This window comes from Pan paniscus, chromosome 6 (genome assembly GCF_029289425.2).
Source record: "Pan paniscus chromosome 6, NHGRI_mPanPan1-v2.0_pri, whole genome shotgun sequence".
Classification (NCBI taxonomy): Eukaryota; Metazoa; Chordata; class Mammalia; order Primates; family Hominidae; genus Pan; species Pan paniscus.
The window spans coordinates 21,430,959-21,455,274 of NC_073255.2; the positions used below are offsets into that span (position 1 = coordinate 21,430,959).

General features: G+C 39.2%; 1 protein-coding gene across 1 annotated transcript in view; it reads right to left on the minus strand.

Annotated features, from left to right (window-relative positions):
* Nucleotides 1-3,141: 3,141 nt before the first annotated feature.
* ANKMY2 (ankyrin repeat and MYND domain containing 2) overlaps nucleotides 3,142-24,316 on the minus strand; it is a 46,543-nt gene continuing 25,368 nt past the window's right edge. Inside the window, exons 5-10 of the mRNA XM_003825011.4 lie at nucleotides 19,110-19,270; nucleotides 13,914-14,128; nucleotides 12,995-13,130; nucleotides 8,088-8,216; nucleotides 5,747-5,876; nucleotides 3,142-4,311 (exon numbers count right to left, since the gene is read on the minus strand). Of these exons, the coding sequence (XP_003825059.1) occupies nucleotides 4,127-4,311; nucleotides 5,747-5,876; nucleotides 8,088-8,216; nucleotides 12,995-13,130; nucleotides 13,914-14,128; nucleotides 19,110-19,270 (956 nt within the window). The 3' untranslated portion in view covers nucleotides 3,142-4,126. The remainder of the gene's footprint in view (nucleotides 4,312-5,746; nucleotides 5,877-8,087; nucleotides 8,217-12,994; nucleotides 13,131-13,913; nucleotides 14,129-19,109; nucleotides 19,271-24,316) is intronic.

The window sequence follows — 24,316 nt, forward strand, 5'->3', positions numbered from 1 at the left end:
GAATGAAAAAAAACTCTGGGAATTGCTCTGATTGTCTTCATTGTGATCAAGGAGGCCAATCACTGCTGGCAACAACCATAAAACCACCTAAAAGGGAAGAGCCAGTTTCCACTCAAGAAGGGCACTAATTTGCTTCAGAAGTGGGGGAGACAGGATCTCCAGAAGATGAAAACACTGCAAGAATATCCACTAAAGAATTTCTGGCCAGGTGTGGTGGCTCATGCCTGTAATCCCGGCACTTTCGGAGGCCAAGGTGGGCGGATCACCTAAAGTCAGGAGTTTGAGACCAGCCTGGCCAACATAGTGAAACCCCTTCTCAACTAAAAAAAAATACATAAATTATCCCATCATGGTGGCAGGTGCCCATAGTCCCAGCTACTCAGGAGGCTGAGGCACGAGAATCTCTTGAACCCAGGAGGCGGAGGTTGCAGTGAGTTGAGATTGCGCCACTGCACTCCAGCCTGGGGGATAGAGTGAGGTTCTGTCTAAAAAAAAAAAAAAAAAAAAAAAAGAGAGAGAATTTCTATGATGTTTTATATTCAATAACATTAAAACTCAAGTAAACTCATATATATGAAAGTTGACCAAAAACAGTGATTTTTTTTTTTTAAGGGCCTTGGGAATATCCATTACACCCTGTAAAATAACAGCTTGTCTTCAACCCTGTATGATCTTCTGGCTGCAGGGATACTACAGTGAGGTTAACATGTTAAGAATGTACAATGTACTAGTTAAAACTGCAGACTCGCCAAGCACCAGCTCTACAATTTTGGATAAATTAGGCAACCTGTTTAAAGTTCCTCATCTGTGCTACTGGATAAAGTCTAATTCACAGGGTCATTGTGAATATTATACAAAATTATTTCAGGGATAGAGTAACTTTCACTGTTAGCTATTATTATTATCTACTGAATTAAAAAGCAGAATCTGATTTCTTAAACTAACTGGCCAATTCAATATTGCATTACAATCAGCTCTAGGTACCAGAAGTATTGGAATAGTAAGAGTATTCAAAATCCTTTAGGTCCTATTTTTGTTTGAGAAGAGTTTTTTGATAGTATATTGAAAACAATTCAACATGGGAAAAAAATGTTGACCATGTGTTCTGTTGGTATTATAATGGAAAATGCTGTTTTAGATAATTTATGATAATCAGAACCAACCCCATTTTCTGACCACCCCTTTCTTAACATACATCTAAGGAAATTTTTGATATGGATATGGCTTATGCTTGAATTTCTCTTTGTCCAGTGTTAAAGTTCCTATTCATGCCAGCTCTGTTAGTTCTGATTCATTTAGTAATTCATGACAATAAAGGAGAAAAGTACCTCTACGTTGCCACTGCTATTTATTTTCCTAATTCTGTTACCAGGGCGGTCCCGGAGATACAGCTGAGGAAGCTCATTATTTTCTTAAACAGCTTTCTTTTTTTCTATTCTCTTTTACTTAAAGTCCTTTTAAGCCTGCTTAAAAGGACTCCTTGTGGTCCAGGAGTTTCAGGACCCTTCGCCAATTACTACAGGAAGATAAGGCCTGAGTGAAACTCAGCAAACCAGAAGCAGAGACTCCTTGCTACCTTTAGATCATTAGCATATCATTATAATGCTAAGCTTCTCACCCAGAGGAGAATCGCTGCCTTTTCTGAACGTGGGGTGTATGGAGACACGTTTATGATGTATGCCTGTACATCTGGAGTTCCTCTCTGAATATGCTTACCTATCTTCCACCCAACATCTAACTCCTTAAAGTTCCCCAGCTTCCCACAGCTTGGGAGGAAGGTGTCTTTAGAGCAAGAGCTCTCTGCTTTTCCATTCCTGGCCAGGAATAAAACCTGCCTGCCTTTTTTCCCCCAAATGTATGTTCTTTTTTGCAGCTAATGCGGAGCAGGGAAATAACTCAGTTTACTGGCTGACAATTTCTTCTGCTTTTCCACAACCCTCCATGGTATGCAAAGACAGGGGCCATGCCCTCTTGCCAGAGTCCTCCACAGCATGTGACAGAGTGGGGTGAAGAAAAGGAGAATTGATGGCAACACAAACATTACAAAAAATCACTAAAATCCGGGAACTCAGGTAAAAAGCATGTCAGTGGGAGAGCGAGGGCTGGGAGGGCTCCTTTACTACCTAAAGATAAATGTTCATCAGTGTGTGTATAGATGAAGTACTTGGATGAATGATTTTATTTTTTTCGGAGGGAGGCTTGTCATGATTAACAAATTCAGTCTAAATTCGCTTGCTGAATTCCTAACCAGTTAACCCTCAACATTGAATTTACTCAAAGTCATCCTAGAGCCAGCATGGTATAGGGTGTGTGTGGTATAGGGTATATGTTTGGGCTAGGAAAAAAATAATGGAGTGTCAGGAAGATAAAGATCCACAAGATAGGCTGGGCACAGTGGCTCACGCCTGTAATCCCAGTGTTTTGGGAAGCCGAGGCAGGTGGATCACCTAAGGTCAGGAGTTTGAGACTAGCCTGGCCAATATGGTGAAACCCCATCTCTACTAAAAACACGAAAATGGCCGGGCGCAGTGGCTTATGCCTGTAATCCCAGCACTTTGGGAGGCCGAAGTGGGTGGATCACGACGTCAGGAGATCGAGACCATCCTGGCTCACATGATGAAACCCCGTCTCTACTAAAAATGCAAAAAATTAGCTGGCGTGAACTGGGGAGGCAGAGCTTGCAGTGAGCCGAGATTGCACCACCGCACTCCAGTCTGGACAACAGAGCGAGACTCTGTCTCAAAACAAACAAAAAAAAGTACAAAAATTAACTGGGCGTGGTGGCGGGCACCTGTAATCCCAGCTACTCAGGAGGCTGAGGCAGGAGACTCACTTGAACCTGAGAGGCGGAGGTCACAGTGAGCTTGAGATAGTGCCATTTCACTCCCGTGTGGGCGACAAGAGCCAAACTCCATTTCAAAACAAAAACAAACAAACAAACAAACAAACAAAATCCACAAGATAGAATTTGATCAGCAAAGTGAGGTGAGAATTCTAGTCATTTTGTTCTGCAATTGTACATATTAAAATAATTATTACTTTGCTGTTCTCCAATATTTGTCAAGTTCCCTATTATTTTTTAAGTTCTCTAATACTTCTCTAATATTTGCCACTCCCCAACAAATTATAAAACAAGATGAGTTGTTTATATTTGTAGGCACAATTTATTTTAAAATCCACACAAGAAACTCAGAAATGCAGCATTATCTTCAGACATCACATTCTAGCTCTGTTTAAATACCACATATGCTAAAAACTGATGCCAGGACATTCTCTAAATGAGTTACAAATCAGTTTCTGGAAAGGAAATGCTCCGTGAAAAGCTTATAGCAAGATAACTCAGGCTTTCAGGTGGAGTATGGCACGTGAATTAGCCTTACAGTAATTGTGTACATAGTATGTTTAGTCATTATTGAATCAAAAGTTTCAGGAAGTACCTTTTTTAATGCATACGCTGAGAGAACCGTCAATATGCCTTTGTTCCTGCTAAGGGATCTGCCATTCTGGAGGTACAAATACTGCAGATAGAATATCACCGCAGGACTACGTCAAGTTCAGAGTGTTCAGGATCATTTCTATATAAAACTACAATTAGCTGAACTATGGCAAAGGTCCTTGAACATAAAGCCTTTCTTCATTTCATTGCATCTTAATAAGTAGAATGCCACTACAGTAAATGCTGCTTATATGTATTTTATTCACATATAAGTTATGATTTTTCTAACTACCCTCTGTAGCTATAGATTTTTCCCTTCCTGAAAATCTCTCTTCCACACCTGTTCTGCTTGTCCCTTTGTTCCCTAAAGCCTGTATTTTTTCTTTAAGGGGATCTATTTTCCTTTGAAACAATTGCTGGAAAGCCAGCCTCAGAAAGGGAATAGGAATGTTTTTCCTGTATTTTGAAACAAAAAATTTTCCATAGGAATATCCATTCAATTATAGAACAGAAATCAATAGGAAATTAGGGCATGGTCAACAGGGGTTTGCTTGAAAACCTCTATTCTATGAAATGTGGAATCCTGCCATGGTGCCACGCAGGTATAACAAGGCGAGGACAATGCATTCCCATGAGTTTTCCAGCTTCTTGCAGGGTGAGGACCATCCACACTGGCACTTGCTCTGGCTTTTACTCCTCAGACACCTGTGGCCCTGCAGGAGCATCCTGGAAGCCTTCCAACTCAGCTTCGCTTTCAAGAGATTCTTTCTTTCCTTCCCCGGAATCTTCAGGATTGGAATCCTTTTGAGAGATACCTACTTCAGCCTCTGGTTGCTCTTCATTAACACAGTTAGAATTGACATCAAGTTTGCCGTCTGATTAAAAAAAGAAGAAGTTATTTTGCTCCTACCATGTGTCAGACACTCTTCTCAATGCTTTACATGTATTATTTAATCTTCCCATCAACTACATGAGGTATATTAGTATCTCTACTGTCATCGCTAACATTATTTTACAAATGAGAAAACTGAGAAGAGAGAGGTTTGGTAACTTGCTGCAAGTTTCCTGGCTAGTGAAACAGCAGAACCAGCATTTGAACTCAGGCCGCTGGCTCCAAAGCCATCTCTAAATCAAGATTGTTGCTTGGGATTTGACAAAGCCTGTATTTGAATACAGCTTTTCTGTGAATTTATTTGATGTCCTTGGAGAGGTAATTGCCTGCATGAAGTTGTTTCCCTTGTCTATAATATGCAGGTAATAAAGGCTATCCTACATTGGTGAAGAATAAAGTTGTCTGTAACATTTAGAGCAGTGTTTGCTGCATGAATGATGCTTAACAACTGGGAGTGCCCATTCTACTGACAATCTTATTCTCCCTCAATAGTGTGTTAGTAATGAACATTTGTTACTTTCTGTCCTTAGCACATAGAATAAAAAAGTTTGGTCAAGAAAACAAGAGAAGGCATGGCAGTCAGAAAGCCTGACTATTCTCTTAAGGATAAATGGTTTAATTGTGTACAAACCATTTAATTCCACTGAGAGTATATCTCAACCCAGTAGTAAAGGGGATATGGTTCCTTGAGAGACGGAGGCAGAAATGCCTGGTATCAGAATAACCGAGGCATCTTTTTCAAATTACATGCACTCCCCCAGAACATATGATATATTCTCTGGAATGAGACATGAGGGTGGGGGCAGTTCTCCTCTCCAATCTGATAATCACTGCTGAAGCAACTCACTATTTCTGATGAAAATGGGTCACAAAACCTCAAGAGGGATGGAGAAAAAAATAATACAAAATTCACTGCTCTGACACTTGTAGAAATTTGATCTGTATATTAGATCTGCAATTTAATGAATGATTTATAAATATACGCTGTAATTTCACCTGTAGTTCTGAAATTTAATTAAGGAATTTAAAGGCTTCCATCCTTAAAATCTTCTGGTAGCCATTAGTGGAAATTTAATTAATTCCCTTATTCAAAGACTTTAAAATCCTTCATGAGCAGAATATAAGTTAATACCCATTAAGGGTCCCATTGTTCCAGGGCAGTCACCTAAGCTAGAATGTAAAATATGAAATAAGCTACATCCCTCAGAATTTGATGTCTCTGTTTTCCAGTGATGTCCAGGCTGACTATATCCTAAGAACTTAAAAACGGGACACATTTAAATTTAAATGTGATTCTTACATCGGTCACTCCTGAGCTCCTATGGCTTCCAGAGAAGACGCAGTTTCAGTGTGTTAAGATCACCTATCATCTCTCTCTCCACTAAAAAGCAGAGTGAACTCGGTTTTTATATACATACGGTTTTCCTCTTGTCTCTTTTCTTTGGCAGCCTCCAACTGTTGCTTTTCGTAAATGTCCTTCAGATTCTTACAGATTTTCTTATGAGTAAACCAGTGTGTTTTCTGGCAGGTTTGATCACAATATATTACCTGAAAGCAATTGTTGGTTTATTTTCATTTCCAGAGCTTGGGTTGTATGATTTCCTAACTATGACTAAACCAAGAACTAAGCTATAAAAATGTCATTTTCCATACTTTATTTTAAAACCATAATATGTGGTTGATATAGTTTGGATGTTGTCCCCTCTAAATCTCATACTGAATTGTGATCCCAAATGTTGGAGGTGGGGCCTAGTGGGAGGTGATAGGATCATGGGGGCGGTTTTCTCATGAACAGTTTAGCACCCTTCCCTTGGTGCTGTCCTCACAATACTGAGTGAGTTCTTACAAGATCTGGTTGTTCAAAAGTATGTGGCAACTCCCCCACCTCCTCTTGCTCCAGCTCCTGCCATGTGACATGCCTGCTCCCCCTTCACCTTCCACCATAATTGAAGGCTTCCTGAGACCTCAGCAGAAGCTGAGCAGATGCCCATGCCATGCTTCCTGTACACCTTCAGAACCGTGAGCCCATTACACCTCTTTTCTTTACAAATGACCCAGTCTTAAGTATTTCTTTATAGCAACGTAAGAACGGCCTAACACAGTATCTTTGTATTGATTTAGATTTATAGTTTGTAGCTTTATTTTAAAACAATAATGAATATATAACAAACAGTCTACCAAAGACTTTAGCAAATAGCTTATTATGAACCCGCTATGTGCCAGAATTGGTACAGTACAATGACAAGGAAGATAGAGTTGCCCCAAAGGTAGCTAGCATCAAGAAAAAGAAAGATATGGAAGAAGGGAGAGAGGCAGGCACCTAAATACATAATTTCTTAACACAGTACAGGATGTAAGAGTGATGGAGGCATAGAGGAAGCAGCAACTCACTCTAGCTGTGGTGAGTCAAGGTAGACAGAAAAATGGGAAAGAAGAATTCTAACTGGAGCAAATATCTAGTACAAAAATGCAGGAACAGGGAAGTGAATGCTATGTTCAAGAACAGCAAGAAGTTTTTGTAAATGGCCTTATATTTTTGCAAGTAGGGGTGGAAAAGAGATGGGAATGAATGTTATTAAACACTTACTATATGCCAAGCACTGTGGTAGGCCCTTATACATATATTGTATTATTGGCCCCAATTCTTCATTCATCCTTGCATTCATACACTTTCTCACATGATTTCAAAGTTCTCTGCACTGAAGGGGAGGAGACTTGACTTCAGATTGGGCCATGTAATTTGTTTCAACCAATAGCATGAAACAACATGGCAATTTCAAGGCTAGTCCTTGAGAGGTCTTCTGTGTTTCTACCTGCCCATGTGTACCTTTGCTATTGCCGTGACAACATGCTCAGCCTAGCCTGCTAGTACAAAAAGGATGAGAGTCACATGGAGCACAACTGCCCCAGCTGAGAACAGCCAACCACAACTGTGAGAGAAAGACTAAATGATTATCATTTTAAGCACTGAGTTTTAGTGTGTTTTTATAAGCAGTAATAATTAACCAACACAAATAGTTTGATTTAATTATGGAATTTCATTTAATTCAGGAAACAGGTTCAGAGAAGTAAGTCATTAAACAAGATGAAGCTGAAGAAGTAGGTTACAGCAGATTATAATGGGTTTCATACAACATGCTGGAGAATTTCAACCTTAAAGTCAACAGGCAGTTGATGCTACCTATGGGATTAAGTGAATGTACGGACACATGCATGTGTCCAGTATCTGGATATGAGAACAACACAATCAGATATGCCTTTTACAAAGACAATTCTGGCAGAAGGGGGCAGTACAGTCCATAGGGATTAAAGACTGGTAACAGTCAGAAACTATAGTTTTACAAGGATATGTTGACGAAGAGACTGTTATTAAAGTCAACATCAGAAGAGTAAAGAAAGTATATTTATGAACTGTCCTATTCTAGGTTTCACATCTGCACCAGCCTTGGTCTCGTGCCCCACAGAAAACCTTTCTCTTATTTTCTCATATTCATTCATTCATATCCTTTCTTTCCATGAGGTGATCAGCAAAGAGGCAAAGGAAGACTGGCAGTTTAGCAGAAGACAGACACAGTAAAGAACTATATTGATCCTATTAATTCTTTTCCAAAACTACTTTTTAAGTATTAAATAGAATATTTTCACTACTAGAATTTATTAGAAAACTAATGTCCACTCTTACAGAATATTAAAACTCAATCATCAGCTTGGCTGCATCTAAACCAGAGGTCAATGAAATAAAAAGAACTCCATTCTTACCATTTTGCAAACTGAACATCTTTTACTTGCTCCCTTTTCTCCACAGGTAGTGCAAAATTCCACATCCACAAAACCCACCTGGCCAGTGATGGCTTGGGTAAGGACGGAGAATGCAGTGGGATCAGAACCCTAGAGTGGGCATGAAGAGGAGAAAAAAAAAAATTCTGAAATCACCATGGAAACACTACAGAGGTATCAGCCCACGGACACTGCCGTCCTACAATGTGACACAAAAAGGAAGAAACCATTAAGGCTATAGATTACACAGGCTTTAAGACAAAATGACAAAAATCTTTTAGAATATACCATTTTCTGTACAAAACATACGAAAAGTCAGTCATATGTCCAGATAATTAAAGAGAAAAAAACACCCTTAATCTAGAACAAAAGTATTTTTCCAATGAGGATAATTCAGTAAGCCCATAGCGTTTCAGATTTAGGACAATAACTCCAGAGCAGAATTTTTTTCTGAGAACTGACATCCAGAAAATATTCATAGTCCGTGAGACAATTATAGGGCACATCAAAAATGTTTAACTATCTTAATTCCGAAAAGTTTAGTACAATCTAAGTATTTTAAAGACAATATATTTAAACTCATTTACTTGATGTTGGCTTGCAATTCAAATAAATTATCACCATTATAATTGGTATGTTCCAAATTTGTTAAGAAACACACATGCAGCAATTGAATCAAAGTATTAAGAAAAACCAAATGTGTGAAACTTATTACTAGTGGGCAACGGAAAATTAAAACAGGTTAAAAAATATTTATAATTTTTATTTATTTTTATTTTTTTGAGATGGAGTCTCACTCTGTCACCCGGCTGGAGGTGCAGTGGCTCGATCTTGGCTCACTGCAACCTCCGCCTCCCAGGTTCAAGCGATTCTCCTACCTCAGCCTCCTCAGTAGCTGGGATTGCAGGTGCCCGCCACTACGCCCAGCTAATTTTTTGTACTTTTTTTTTTTTTTTGAGACGGAGTCTCGCTCTGTCGCCCAGGCTAGAGTGCAGTGGTGTGATCTCTGCTCACTGCAAGCTTTGCTTCCTGGCTTCATGCCATTCTCCTGCCTCAGCCTCCCAACTAGCTGGGACTACAGGCACCCGCCACCACGCCCAGCTAATTTTTTTGTATTTTTAGTAGAGATGGGGTTTCATCGTGTCAGCCAGGATGGTCTTGATCTCCTGACCTTGTGATCTGCCTGCCTCGGCCTCCCAAAGTGCTGGGATTACAGGTGTGAGCCACCACACCTGGCCAATTTTTTGTAATTTTAGTAGAGACAGGATTTCACCATGTTGGCCAGGCTGGTCTCAAACTCCTGACCTCGTGGTTCGCCCGCCTTGGCTTCCCAAAGTGCTGGGACTACAGGCATGAGCCACCGCGCCTGTCCTATAAACTCTTTTTTACAAAGAAAATTATAAGGGGCTGGGTGTGGTGGCTAGCGCCTGTAATCCCAGTACTGTGTGAGGCCAAGGCAGGCAGATCATTTGAGGTTAGGAGTTTGAGAGCAGCCTGACCAACTTGGTGAAGCCCCGACTCTACTGAAAATACAAAAATTAGCCAGGCATGGTGGCACGCCTGTAGTCCCAGCTACTTGGGAGGCTGAGGCAGAAGGATCACCTGAGTCCGGGAGGCAGAGGTTGCAGTAAGCCGAGATCGTGTCACTACATTCCAGCCTTGGTGACAGTGCAAGACCTTGTATTTAAAAAAAAAAAAAAATTATAAGGGTAAGCATTTATCTGTCTGAGACGATGCTACTAAAACCCATTTAGCAAAAAATAATCACAGCGTTTCTATTTTTCTTACCTACTCCTAATAGTTCTTTGTTCTGAGTTTTTCAAATTTGTTCATTTGTTCCAAACCAGCATTTTGACACTCTTTATAATTTTCATTTTCATTTGAGTATTTGCTTTTTCTTCCTAAGAATATTTGTTTTTATATTATCTTACCAACTGTACATAATAGAGGTTTAAAAATATCACCTGGTAACAATGTCCTACACTGTTCTGTATACTCAAGATAGTCAAAGAAAATATTCAAAGATTCAAGAAGTATTTTAAAAGTAGCACTCGTTTTGAAACTACCATGTTCTTCTTGAATACAAATAATAATGACTGGGTCTGCTTTCACATGAAAGTGCTACGAATTCTCTTTTGTGCTGAGCCTTGAGACAGGCAGAAGCCAGAGTTCCACAGCAGCAGAGGGAACCAAAAGCTGAGCAGGAGGGCCCAGGCATTAGCACTGTCAGAAAACAACACAGTGAAGCTCACAGCAGCCAGCCCTGAGAACCATCGTACGTGGGGAAAAGGTTGGGCATCACTTCAGAGGGTTAGAACTTGCAGAATATGAAAACCAATTAGGCAGTAAACAATGGCTGTGATACGCACAATCACAAGCATTTGGGATGAAGTTTTCCAGACAGAAGAACATAAAACTCTCAAAGAACAAAAATGTTTAAAGAAAAGTCTTTCTAAAATGCATTAAATACTATCTTAACTTTATTATAAACCTTTTCTTGATGACTCAGATCACTGGGATAAACATTAATCATTATACTCTAGGCCGGGTACGGTGGCTCACGCCTGTAATCTCAGCACTTTGGGAGGCCAAGGCGGGCAGATCACTTGAGGTCAGGAGTTCAAGATCAGCCTGGCCAACATGGTGAAAACCCGTCTTTACTAAAAATGCAGAAACATTAGTCGGGCATGGTGGTGTGTGCCTGTAGTCCCCGCTACTCGGGAGGCTGAGACATGAGAATCGCTTGAACCCGGAAGACTGAGGTTGTAATGAGCCGAGATTGCGCCACTGCACTCCAGCCTGGGTAACAAAGCAAGACCCCCCTCAATAAATAAATAAAAAATAATAATAATTATACTCTATAAATTCTAATTACATTATTCTATTATATGGAGCTAGGATAACTTGTTGACCACAATATTGACCTGCTTTTTTTTTTTTTTTTTTTTTTTAAAGAACTCTGGGTTGCTGTTTTAGTTTTTCTGTTTTTTCCCAGGAAGGTAAAAGGTCAGCAACCATTTGTGAGTGCTGGAAATCCCACATAACAGGTACTGCTAGTTGCTTCTCTGATATCAATTCTCCCAGCTTCCTCAGTAACAGAAGTGTAATTTTGTTCAGAGCAGGAGTGTTTAGAAAAGCCAAAAAAAAAAATTTTCCTGGACTCCTGTGTAGCTAAGGAAAGTCATGTGACACAGGCAGAGGGCTTCTGGGAGAGCTTATGTTTTCCAGATATAGACCCCTTTGCTCTTCCTGCCTGCCTGGGATAGGAATGTGAGCTGGAGGAGGAACATCAAATGCCTCGTAACCATGAGATCATAAGTATGCATATGAGAACCTACACAGCTAAGGAATATTGGAAGGGAAAGATGAGAAAGTGTTTGGGTCCCCAAACTATTTTTAAGTCACTATGCCAGACCTAGTCTGCCTACCTTTGGGCATCTATGTATATGTGAATACATAAACCCTCATCTATTTAATTCATGGTTGGTTGGGCTTTGATATGTGCTGCCAAGACACATTTGTAATTGACAAATCATAATTTGCTAACTTTATTCTTCCAAAAGCATAAACACTAAATAGCCAACTATATTAAAAAGTATGAGTAAAGAAACTCTTGAAAATAGGGGGAGCACACATGAACAAATTAATGCATGAGCTTTATGAGATGGTCTTGTCTGCTCAGGTCTTTCTTGTTTATTTTATGGCTCTGACTAGGTGAATTCTTAATGTACAAAGGAGCATCTGGAGCCCACTTGAAGCCCTGATGTTCCACACTGAGAATGACATAACAACCCAGAGAGAAGGCACAGAGAAGGGAACCAGATTTGCCAGAGGGAGGGAGGAAGCCATGGATGGGACTGGTCTTAGGATCAATTTCTTGCCTGATAGACAAAAGCTGATCAAGTTTTTGATTGAAACGTATAAAAGCATGAATGGGTATAGATAGGGTAAACAAAAACCTATTCAAAATAGAAAAGGTGGCTGGGCGCAGTGGGTCATGCCTGTAATCCCAGCACTTTGGGAAGCCGAGGTGGGTAGATCACCTGAGTCAGGAGTTCGAGACCAACCTGGTCAACATGGTGAAATCCCATCTCTACTAAAAATACAAAAATTAGCTGGGCGTGGTGGCGCGCACCTATAGTCCCAGCTACTCAGGAGGCTGAAGCAGGAGAATCGCTTGAACCTGGGAAATGGAGGTTGCAGTGAGCTCAGATTGTGCCACTGCACTCCAGCCTAGGCGACAGAAACAGACTCTGTCGCAAAATAGAAAAGGCCAAATAAATTAAAATATATGACAAATGAATAGTAAGTAATTTAAATAACAGATAAAGTTAACAAAATGCACTTATATAGTGGGTAAGTATAAATAGGTTTTAAGTATGGACATTTTCTAATCAGAGGCATTAAGGTGGATTATAGGAAGCTGAGGCATACTTTGAGATTGTTATCAGGAACCACAGTGAGCCTTCCCATGGCTTATCCCACTACCTCCCCACTGCCTGGACACTATCCCTCTAGGCGATCAATTCATACTTGCATCTAGTGTATGACTTTGTGCTGATAATTCATATAGCTACAAGTGTACATGTGTGTACCTATATTACATAGTGGATGTACTTAAAATGTAAGTTTCTACCCTAACCATCTACATTTCAACATAGGGACGTCCTGTTTATGAAACTATGAACCATAATAAGGTAAGAAGAGGATCGTGAGATGGGAAAGAAATAAACAGGAACAGGTTTGGCAGGCAAACCTATCTCCACCTTTGTTCCTAAAAATATTCTGAAATAATAAAAATAAATACTAAAGAGAACTTGCCTTTAACAATACAATATGTGGGAATTAGGTTTTACTGATAGAGTCAACTTAGGTGAGAGGAGCCTTACAATTTCAACAGGAGCAATGCTTCGAACCAGCTGCTGGAGGAGTGTAGCTTCACAGTAAGGAAATTTTCTGATACTTTCTCTAATGATCTTTTCTTGATACACTGGAAAGCCATCAGAAGCTCGGCCTTTTAACAAGCTGAAAGATATTTTTTAAAGAGTAATTGGAGTTGAATCACTAAGCATTCTCTCCTAGTTGAACCCAACAGTTTTTAGTAGTTTCTTCTGTTACTTATGATTTTCTTTGTCTCTTCAAATCATGATGACGGGCTCAATTCAAATTGCTGTTCAACCTATATGTTAGGCTAGGCCTTATAAGGTTTTCCAGCCCATTAAATGAATATGCAAAGGTGACTACCACCATAAAACACACTAAACACTGTTATCAGATTAGCTAGTTACTTATTACCATGTCAGTTATTTGTACTAAGAATGAAAACTCTCATAGAGCCACACCCTTCAGACTTAGTTCCCTTTTCTAGGTGAGGATGCAAGAGAATTTGATCTCTGGTGGTCAGAGAAGCAGCACAACACACAGCTCTCCAAGATACAGTAACAGAGACACCCTGGATGCCATTACAAATCTAGGGCTGCGACCTAGGGCATAAAATATTCTCAAATTTGGACTTGGGCCACTTTCTCGCGGTGTGATCTTACACATGTTATTTAACCTCTCCAAACCTCAGATTCCTCATCTGTAAATTGCTGGTAACAACAAAAACATCACAGTAAAGGATACAGAACTGAATAATCACTCAATATAAGTATAATATTATTCTCTGTTTGTCAAAGACTAAATGTGATTCCAACAACAGCAATTGCTGCCAAAATGTTTAATTTTGAAACACATAATAATGAGGCTTCATATTAAAAAAAATATTCACTTGAGTGTATTTTATAAACAACATAGTAAAAAGAGTACCTTTTGATCAAGGTGTCCAGTTTATTCTCTCCATCTTTTAAGAAGTTAATGCATTTCTGAAAGATACAGCTTATGTAATGCATCTTCATAGCCAATACTTCATTCATGTCTCTTTGCTTCATACATTTCTCACAAATCAAATCCATCACTCTGTAGCATTTATTCAGGGCTGCTTCTTCTGTCAGCAGAGGATTCTCATTTACAAGCATCACGATCTAGAGGAAATCCCAGTGTACTCGGGTATTAAAGGAGAGACTTGTCCATGTACAAATTAGGTAGTCCATTTAGTTGATTTCAAAAGATTACCAAAGAAAGCCTTCCTTAGGATCATGAAGTTATTATGTTATTTGTTAGAATGCAAATTACCCAGAACTTACAGAACTAATATAGAAAGACCCAAAAATAGTGGAATCTCTTGAACTCTGTATATCAAAGTTATAATGTGATCTTCCATCTACCTACACCAGAGTGCCAGTATGCCACTCAAGAGCACATGATTTTACAGTCTCTGTTAAATGCACTTTTACTAAAGATAAACATGGCAAATTTGTACATTTTACATAAAGAATCAAATCATTGAGCAATAACCACTTTTAGTTAACATTACTCAGCTCTAGAATTTCATGGCTAGGAGAACTACAATTCTCATTAATTCTTATTAAGCACAAGAAAATGAGATTTTTTCAGAATGAAGTCTAAAAATGAAATATGCTTTACTTTCCAATTAACTATATTTCTCTACGGAAATTTTCCTGAAGATGCTTCCAATCATCTACAGTAATGAGAACAGGTCAAAGAGGAAGCCATAAATAACTTTAAAGGGGAAATATTAGAATGATCAAATCTTACACGTTATGAGTCCCACATTTCCTATGTATGCACAGATTATGCTCAAATTTAGTGTAATATGGAGTATTTTTGTATTAGCTTTGTTGTAGGGTAGATTATTTGAAGTAGGTCTGCAAAGGACTGCTGTAAATATCCATGGTGGCATAATAGTAATGTAAACATGAATGTGAGAGTGGCAGGAGGCAGCCAAATGCCTAGAGAGAATAGGGGTGGGTCCTCGGTGAAGCCCCACTTCCAAGCCAAAGACAGTTTAAAGCCTGAAAGCCAAGCTACAAATTAAATCCTTGAACCGGATTGAGAACTTGTCTTCCTGTTTGACTCAGTTTCTTCTGATTGATCCCCACCCTTCACCTATTTTACATACACCCACCCTTTCCTAACTGGTTTTCTACACTGTTGTGCCCACCATTGAGTGGTGTCTTCACTTTAACCTTTTTTACATACTCACAAACCAATCAGCATGCACTCCCCATTCTGAGTCCATAAAAGGACCTGGACCCAGGCACATGGGGCACTTTCCCGTCTTTGGGTAGGGGAACCACCCCGCACTGCGTCTCCTGTTTGCTGAGAGCTTTCCTTTCACTTAATAAATTTTACTCCACTCACTCTCCAGTGTCCACCTGTCTAATTCTTCCTGGTTGTAAGACAAGAACTTGGATCTAGCTGAACTAAGGAGCACAAAGACCACAACAAATGTAACAGGGACACAACTGTATGCACAGAGCAGACAGCCAGTCAGTACTTGCTAACCTACCTGTTACAGCTAAATCAATATCCCAGGGACTGTACATGTCAGGGAACAACAGGTAGATTTCCTGAATTAGATTCTTTTCTTTAGGCATGAAAAAAGATCATCTATTAGTAAAGCCCATAGCTAGCCCTCTAATTAGAAATTTAACACAGATTAAATGTCCTTGTAAAATTAAACGAATTTCACTTTTTGACATTTATTAGATTTATACACAATCTAGTGTTTTACAAAAATCCAGCACTTAATAATAAGTTATTAGACTTAATGAAGTAAGTATAATCAGAATCCTTATTGATAACGCTCTCTACCAAAACATACTTTGACAATTTATGGTGGAGAAGAAAAGACTCATTAATTATCTGTTTATACTTCTGCTAATTGTAATCATTTAAAGTTGTTTGATCAGTATTTTTATATATGGCATTTATAATCAACTATAGAATCTTAAACTTACAAGTGAGAATTCTTTCAAAAAATTTCAAACAGAGCCCAGATTAATAATTTTTTGTTTGGAGACATCAGACCTTATCTATGTTTTAATACACAGCACAAATATACACCAAGAAAAATGACAAATAACCACATCATTAACATGCGCTTATTGAAACAACCACATAGCTGCACGCAAAAGAATAATATTTGTACTTGTTTCCTTCCTTAATCTCTGCAGCATTATGAAGTAATATATTACAAAGGAAATCCTTTTTATTAATGAGGAGAAGCAAATAAATATATTTCTATTGGCATTAAAAACTAGATAAATTTTTACCATTCAAAGGATTGCTACCTGAGAATATGTTTATGTAGTGGCATTTTGAATTCTTTTTATTTTTTAAATCCTATTTTTAAAAACTGCTAAATCTACAATACTGGGCTTAAAAATCACAATAATCAAAGACATGATTGTTCTGTGCACATCTGCCTCCTGTCCACTTAGAGACCCTGCTCTGCTGACATTTTTTTCTGTGATTTTGTTTTTCTCCTAGATAACCTTCATATTCTGGGCATCAGCACAATCCTCCAAATCCCTTTTGAAAACAAATGCATCCTTATTGCTATGGCAGCCACTTAATCTAGACACAAATACAGCTATATTAGGTGCACTGTAATGAAAAGTGAGGTGTGTATTGGGGAGAATTTCTGAGCTTGTTTTAAAAGCTGTTTAACATTACACAGTGGTTATTAGTTTTTAAATAATACTCCATAGGAAAGGCCATGCTAGCTTAAAAAGGGGGTAGAGCAATAAAAATGGGCCACAATAACAAAAGCAACTGGGTGGCTTTTAGATCCCAAGGGTGGATAAAAGAAAAGGTTTCGAGCGAATAGATTGTTTATACCTACAAAAAGCAAGGTCTGGTGTGGAGGAAGGTATATAATAGGATAGCCCCCTTTATACTCCACAAAATATTATGTAGTCTATTTCAGACTATATACCTTTACAAATTATTGTCTGCATAATTATGCCCTCAATCTAATTTACTTAAAATATATACCTTCAAAGATAACTGAAGGTAGAGTATTAATAATTATTAGGACATTTAACCCTGAAAGACTGGGTTCCAAGTAAACATAAAAAATTATTCCACAAGCCTGGCCAACATGGAGAAACCCCATCTCTACCCAAAATACAAAAATTAGCCAGGCGTGGTGGCGGGCACCTGTAATCCCAGCTACTCAGGAGGCTGAGGCAGGAGAATCGCTTTAACCTGGAAGGCCGAGATCTGTACCACTGCACTCCAGGCTGGGCGACAGAGCAAGACCCTATCTCAAAAAAAAAAAAAAAAAAAATTCCACAAACCCTTACTGCAATCTGAAGGGGTAGAAACATAGATATGAAAGACAGTGAATCAGAAAAATACAGGGAACTTCTTCAAGTCAGTCTAAGCCAGAATATCCTGTATTGCTCAGGCAGTGGAGGAACAAGGGTCTTACAGAACCACACACATTCTCTACATTGAGAAATACTGTACCCTGACAGAAACCTGTCTCCCCATCCCAGCCAGCCCATGCCTGAGAGAGTGCCATGGACAGAGGTCAATGCTTCTCTAGGGAGTTCTCTTTTCCCTAGGTATGCTGGGAGGGAGAGAAACAGTAACACAGAAGAAAATACATATCTTTTAAAGGTTAAATTCTAAGCCCTCTGTAATCGCCACTAGAAACATGAGTATGCAGTTCACAACTGAATTTGCCCACTTAGTATCACAAGTGTTGCCTCTGGCAGTTCTTCCAGAATATTAAGAAAAACTCTGAGTTTTCTAAAATAAAAATAGCAGATTCCACTTTTCTGTCTGATGGGAAAGGTATCTACTAGTTTGTCATCTCTCTTAAGGGCCTAGAAAATTAATTTGGGTGGAGGAACACACAATGAGTAAATTTGGTTTGTTTCTCAACCTTCAAGTACTCAAGAAAGATGCACAGGGATGCATCAACAAAGTAATAAGATTATACACATTTTGGATCTTATATCTTTGAGTGAGTGTCAGTCTTCAGAAGAGTTACCTTATAAGAACTGTCCACTCATTTTCATGATGCTCAGCAGACTCCACAGATTCTTCTTTTGTAATAAACTTCTGGGGAAATCTATTTTACTACACAATAGTAACGCCTTATGTTAAGGAAGAACCTTAACTTTTGACACAACTTAGTATCTTGCTCACTTAAACAGCTCTGAACTACTACCAAATCTTTACTCTATGAGTAAAAGCATGTGATAGATACTGAAATTGAAATAGGACCTCATCACTGTAGCACACATGTAGCTGTGTAGTTTTCTGTGATGATTATTGAGGAAATTATACTTGTTTAGCTGGATTTTTTTGAAAAAATTATGTGTAAACAACAACAGCAAAAGCCTGTATTTTTAAAATCTGGAAGACAATAGCAGTGAAATATTTCAGAATAGCTCTTGAAGTTTCCCAGTTAAGCCATTTGAACTCATGTGTTGGCCTATGAAATTTGAAAATCTGATTTGATGAATTACTGGAAGAACTATGTTATTTAAAGGCATCAAATAGCCACTTAGTTTAAAAATGTGCTCATGATTACATTTCAGAATCTTTCTTAGAAAAACAATTATTGTAATAGATGCTGTTAGTGCCCCCACATACATCCTTTTTACCAGGCCTGTATACCAGGCCCCCGGGGCTCTCAGGGTCGGCTACTATGGTCTTTTCTCCAGAGGACTACCCTCATTGAAAGGGAGCCACCTCACTTGGTACTACGTGGGAGGCTGTCCTTTCCCTCTGGAGACAGGCCCCACCCAACAACAGACTGATGAATACAAAAGAATTCCTTTGCCTCTCTGGAGCCACTCACACTCCAGAGCTCCCGGTGGGATGAGGTGGAAGCTAGGCTTCAGCAAACCCATCTCTTTGCGTGGCTTTTCCTGATGCTTTAGTCTGTTTCTCTCTCGCTCACTCACTTCCAGGTTTCAACAGGGAGTGTTCCTTCAATAAATTAACAGGCCAAAAGAGCCCACTGCAAGCTCTACATCTACAAAACCCACCCCAAGACAATTATGATCCTGTATAATAAAAGCAGTTTAAACTCTGAAGCAATATTTACATAAAAAGCAAATACGGTAGACACCACACTACCTTGACAGGATGAAGATTCGTTGTGGTGATAATTTTGTGCAGCGGGCCTGCCAACTTTGGGGGCAGTTTTGGCTCTTTATCCAGTCCCTGCGGCTTAGTGTAATAATCCAGTCTCTCTCGAGGAAAGAAATTGTTGATTATGGTCACACAATCATGTTGACCTTTTCATAGAAAAATAGAAAAGTTGTAGTTTTAGTATAAAAATAACACATCTGGTTTTCAAAATTAATTATGTTGCTATTTTTGTGATGTAAACATGCACCAATATCTTTATTTTTCAGGAAAGGAGAGTAGAGGAGAAGGAGGAGAGATAAAATATTTTAGAGAACATTTATAAAGATTCCTTGTAAAGTTGATAAACAATCTTTGAAAGACACAGAATCCAAAATACATATGAAGATTATGTGGATTACAAAAGAAAGCACTGCTCAACTTGTAAGAGACCTTAAGTATTTTCTAACAGTTGCTTGTAAGTTAAATGTCTCTTCTTCCCAGCCTACGCAAACGATGCTCATGTTTCCCTAATCACATCCAGTTGTAGTTACACAAAATTTAAATTTACTCCATATAAAGTATTGTTCTTACTATAATGATAATATTAAACTAAATCCCTCTCCCCCTTATCCCCTGCCCCCTAAATTTGAGAAAAGCTTGCCCTCTTTGTGAAAGGTAGAGAAAAGGCTTTTGCTCCCATAAGCTTGGAATCCACATCGTGGCTTTGCATAGAATTCCAAGCCACTTCTCTAAGCCATCTCTAGTTAAAAATGGTTCTGTGAAAGCAAATTCTTCCCTGGCGAAGCTGCTGGTCTGCAAGTGTGCTCCTGTGGCCTCCCCTCCCTAGCTCCCTCTCCACTACCTCTCTGGAGCAAAGCAGTGGCCACTCTGGGCAAGCAGGTAGAAGCCACAGGGCACACAGGAGGGCGGGCGCAGGCTCTTCCTGGATCTCCGGAGGAGACTTCTTACTCCGCTCTGCCTGATGAGGGCTGGGGGACCAGCGGAGGTGCGCCTGGGGAGAGCGTGCAGACGCCATGGCCCCCGCTCCCGGAGAGTGGTTCCCCCTGGGTAGCCTGCATGGCCCCTGCCTGCTTGTGCTTGGTCCTGGGAGCGCCTGCTTGATCCTGCCGACAACAGGTGACCTGCGTGGGGATGGCACTGTGGGCCAGCTGGACGCTGGTGCTTGAGGCTGGCAGAGGGCTCTGCTTGTCCCTGAAAGTTCCTGGGAGAACCCAGGAGTGGCAGGCTTCATCCTTGTGCCTCAGCTGGTTTGCTGACCAAACCAGCTTAATGTCTCAATTAAATGGTTGAATACTTTTGATGAGACATTTTAGAACTTTTTTTTTTATGGGAACAAGTATCTTTTTATTGAAGCTCGATGTAGATTTTGTTTTAAGGAAGCATATGCAGTTTGTCTTCATCTTCCCTGGTTTCTTCATACACATTTGTAAATTTCCCCACAGTTACCTGTGTTGATTTTGATGCTGTATTCATAACCCACTTGCATTAGATTTGCTTGGTTGAATGTCATTTTTCTCTCTTCTTGAAGATTCTATAAGGAGAGTGATAATTTTCTAAAGTAATTAATTAATGTCTTAATTGAGACATTAAATTTTCTTCTTCCACCGATCCAGGACCCTATCAGCTTTACCTGACTTCCTGGGAGGTACAGAACAAGGTACGTATGGGGATCCAGCAATTCTGAAGACTACGCAATGCCTCCAACAGAGGGCTTCTTGGGTGGAAAGTGTGTGGGTAACATTTACCATAACAATAACTACCACAACTACAGCTAATAAATGCACTTAAGCAGATTCAATTATAATATATAAATAGACTTTCAAGAGCCGCAGAGAGATTCAAATTTTAAAAATTAACAGGCAAACTGAAAGAGGTGATCCTGGTTACTATTGAGGACTAAATTAGTAACACAGAGGATGAAGGGCAGGCATGGTGGCTCATGCCTATAATCCCAGCACTTTGGGAGGCTGAGGCAGGAGGATTGCTTAAGCCCAGGAGGTGCAGACCAGCCTGGGTAACACAGCACAAACCCATTTCTACAAATAATTTAAAAAATTAGCTGGATACAGTGGTATGTGCCTGTAGTCCCAGCTACTTGGGATACTAAGGCAGGAGGATTGCTTGGGGCCAGGAGTTGGAGGCTACAGTGAGCGTGGTTTTTTTTTTTTTTTTTGGGTGAGACAGAGTCTGGCTCTGTTGCCCAGGCTGTAGTGCAGTCGCGTGATCTTGGCTCACTGCAACCTCTGCCTCCTGGATTCAAGCAATTCTCCTGCCTCAGCTTCCCAAGTAGCTGAGACTACAGGTGTGTGCCACCACACCTGGCTAATCTATTTTGTATTTTCAGATGGGGTTTCACTATGTTTGCCAGGCTGGTCTCAAACTCCTGACCTCAGGTGATCTGCCTGCCTTAGCCTCCCAAAGTGCTGGGATTACAGGTGTGAGCCACCATGCCCAGCCAAAGCTGCAGTGAGTTTTGATCACACCACTGCATTCAAGCCTGGATAACAGACACCCTGTTTCAACAAAACAAACAAAAAAGATCGAGTGGATGAAATATCTCAAAACAGAAAAATTCAGATATAGAAATCATTATACAACAGATGGAAGAGCTAAAGAACAAACCCAGGAAATCTAATAGTGAAAATTAACAGAAATATCAAAGGAAAAAAAGGAATAGATGGAGAATTAAACAAATGATAAAAGAAAACTTCCCTGATTTGAAAAGAGAATTTAATAGTGATCACAATACCATTTTTGGTACTCTATGCTTTTATTAAGTACCAGAACACCCAATTTCTTTCTTTTTGGGGGGATTCGGGGAGGTGGGTATTTCTTTTATTTCTTTCCCCAGTATATACGTCTTGAAAAGTCAAACAGTAGCAGTCTATATTAAAAATGTGAAATGAGCTAAGGTGCTCTGTTTAGAAAATGATCACCTCTCCTTCCAGAATCTTCAAGAGAGAAAAATGACATTCAACCAAGCAAATCTAATGCAAGTGGGTTATGAACACAGTTATCAAAATCAACCCAAGTAATTGTGAGGAAATATACAACTGTATGTGAAGAAACCAGAGAAGATGAAGACAAACCGCACATGCTTCCTTAAAACAAAATCTACATCCAGCTTCAATAAAAAGATAGGTGTTTCCACACACACACACAAAAGTTCCAAAATAGCTCATCAAAAGTACTGAACCAGACATATGAAGACTTGAAGATAAAGGAGTCAGAGAAAAATATGGAATTAGCTTATAACTGTATCTTCTCATCAGTCCTCCAACTAGTACAATTAGGAAAAGCAGGCAGCAGGTAGAAATATCTGTACATAAAAATAATTGCTACATAACAAAGATACTGTCACAAGACTAAGGATTTCTTTATTATACCTTTTTTTTTTTTTTGAATGGAGTTTTGCTCTTTTTGCCCAGGCTAGAGTGCAATGGCGCGATCTTGGCTCACCGCAACCTCCGCCTCCTAGGCTCAAGGGATTCTCCTGCCTCAGCCTCCCGAGTAGCTGGGATTACAGGTGCCTGCCACCACGCCCAACTAATTTTGTATTTTTTAGTAGAGGCGGGGTTTCTCCATGTTCATCAGGCTGGTCTCGAACTCCCAACCTCAGGTGATCCGCCTGCCTTGGCCTCCCAAAGTGCTGGGATTACAGGCGTGAGCTACTGTGCCCGGCCTAATTATACCTTTTTAAAAAGAAAAAATAGTATTACTTTACCTTTTTTTCCAGATTAAGGTTTTTCATTTTAGGTAATGCTTATTTTGATATTTTATTTTAATTAATCTGCTAATAACATATTTGAATAATATGTTTAAAGTTTATCTTTGTAAATACTTAATCATTTAGGTTTAAATTTTTGTAATTGAAATTCTTAAATATTTTACTAGTTTTAAATTTATAAATTCTGAATATACATAAATAAAATAATACTACTAATATAGAAAATAAATGCTGCAGGTGGAGAAGCCAGTACATCATTTTGCTCCCATATTACAATCACTAGATTTGAGTCCTCTAGACTTACAGGGCTCACTGAGTGTGATTAATAGGAACACACACATACAACAAGACACATCCTTTTCAAATTTTTTACTTTCAAGGATAAACTGAAAATCAAACGCTCTTCCAGAATGAGAAATGTAAAGTTTACAACGGAAAGTAAGTTGAATTCTCATTTGCAAAACCAGAACTTAGAAAACTGTAGAATAACTTCTATATGTCGGAGAGAAAAGAACTGTGATATGAGTCAGAAAGCTAGGCAAAATATGACTCACATTTCAGAAAGAAAGGTATTAATAGTTTTGTCATGATGGGTTTCAAAGAATATACAACCTACGTAACCCATTTGAAAAGGTCCTATAACCAAAATCTAAATGAGAACAGAGATCTAAAGACAAAAATGCAAAAATGGAGACAAAGGGGAGGAGAGAGAGGACAGTAAGAGAGTGAGTTCATATGAGTGGGTGAAGATAGATGACAGACAAATCATACAGCTGGTGGTATGGATTACTGAAAGAGAAGCAACACCCTGTCAATGACACTCTCATTACAGCTTGTGCTAAAAATACTAGACTCTCTCAGCAAAGTCCACAGCTACAGGTATGATTGGCACAGGTTTTGAGGAAGTATCAGAGAAGGCAGAAAGGAAAGACCTGTGGCCTGACAAGGCAAAAACAGAGAATGTGGAGAAATAAATGAAGTATAAGGATTTTATCTTATAAAGTTGCTAAATGGGTAAATATGGGGCCTTGGGGATGGGGTATGTGGTACTGTACAGTTTTGACCAGTCAACCACTTTAGGGAAATACATGTGTACACACACACACACACACACACACACACACACACAGATGCATGCACAAACAATAGTCAAGTAAAATAAAGAGTAAAAATGAGGTAAAAGAGGAGGAATGCAACCACATATATCAGTAATTACATTAAATATACATAAGCTAAATACCTGTTAAGAGAGGGAAACTAACATTTTAGATTACAAAACAGAACCCACCTATATGTTTATAAGTTATACTACTTAAATGAAATGATAAAGATTGAAAATAACAGATGAGCAAACAGATCATTGACAAAAAAAGGAATTAGAAATAGCTGTAATATCAGTAAAAGTAGAACTAAAAGAATTCAACAAGAAAAAGAGTGACATTATACAATGATAAAACCAATAGCA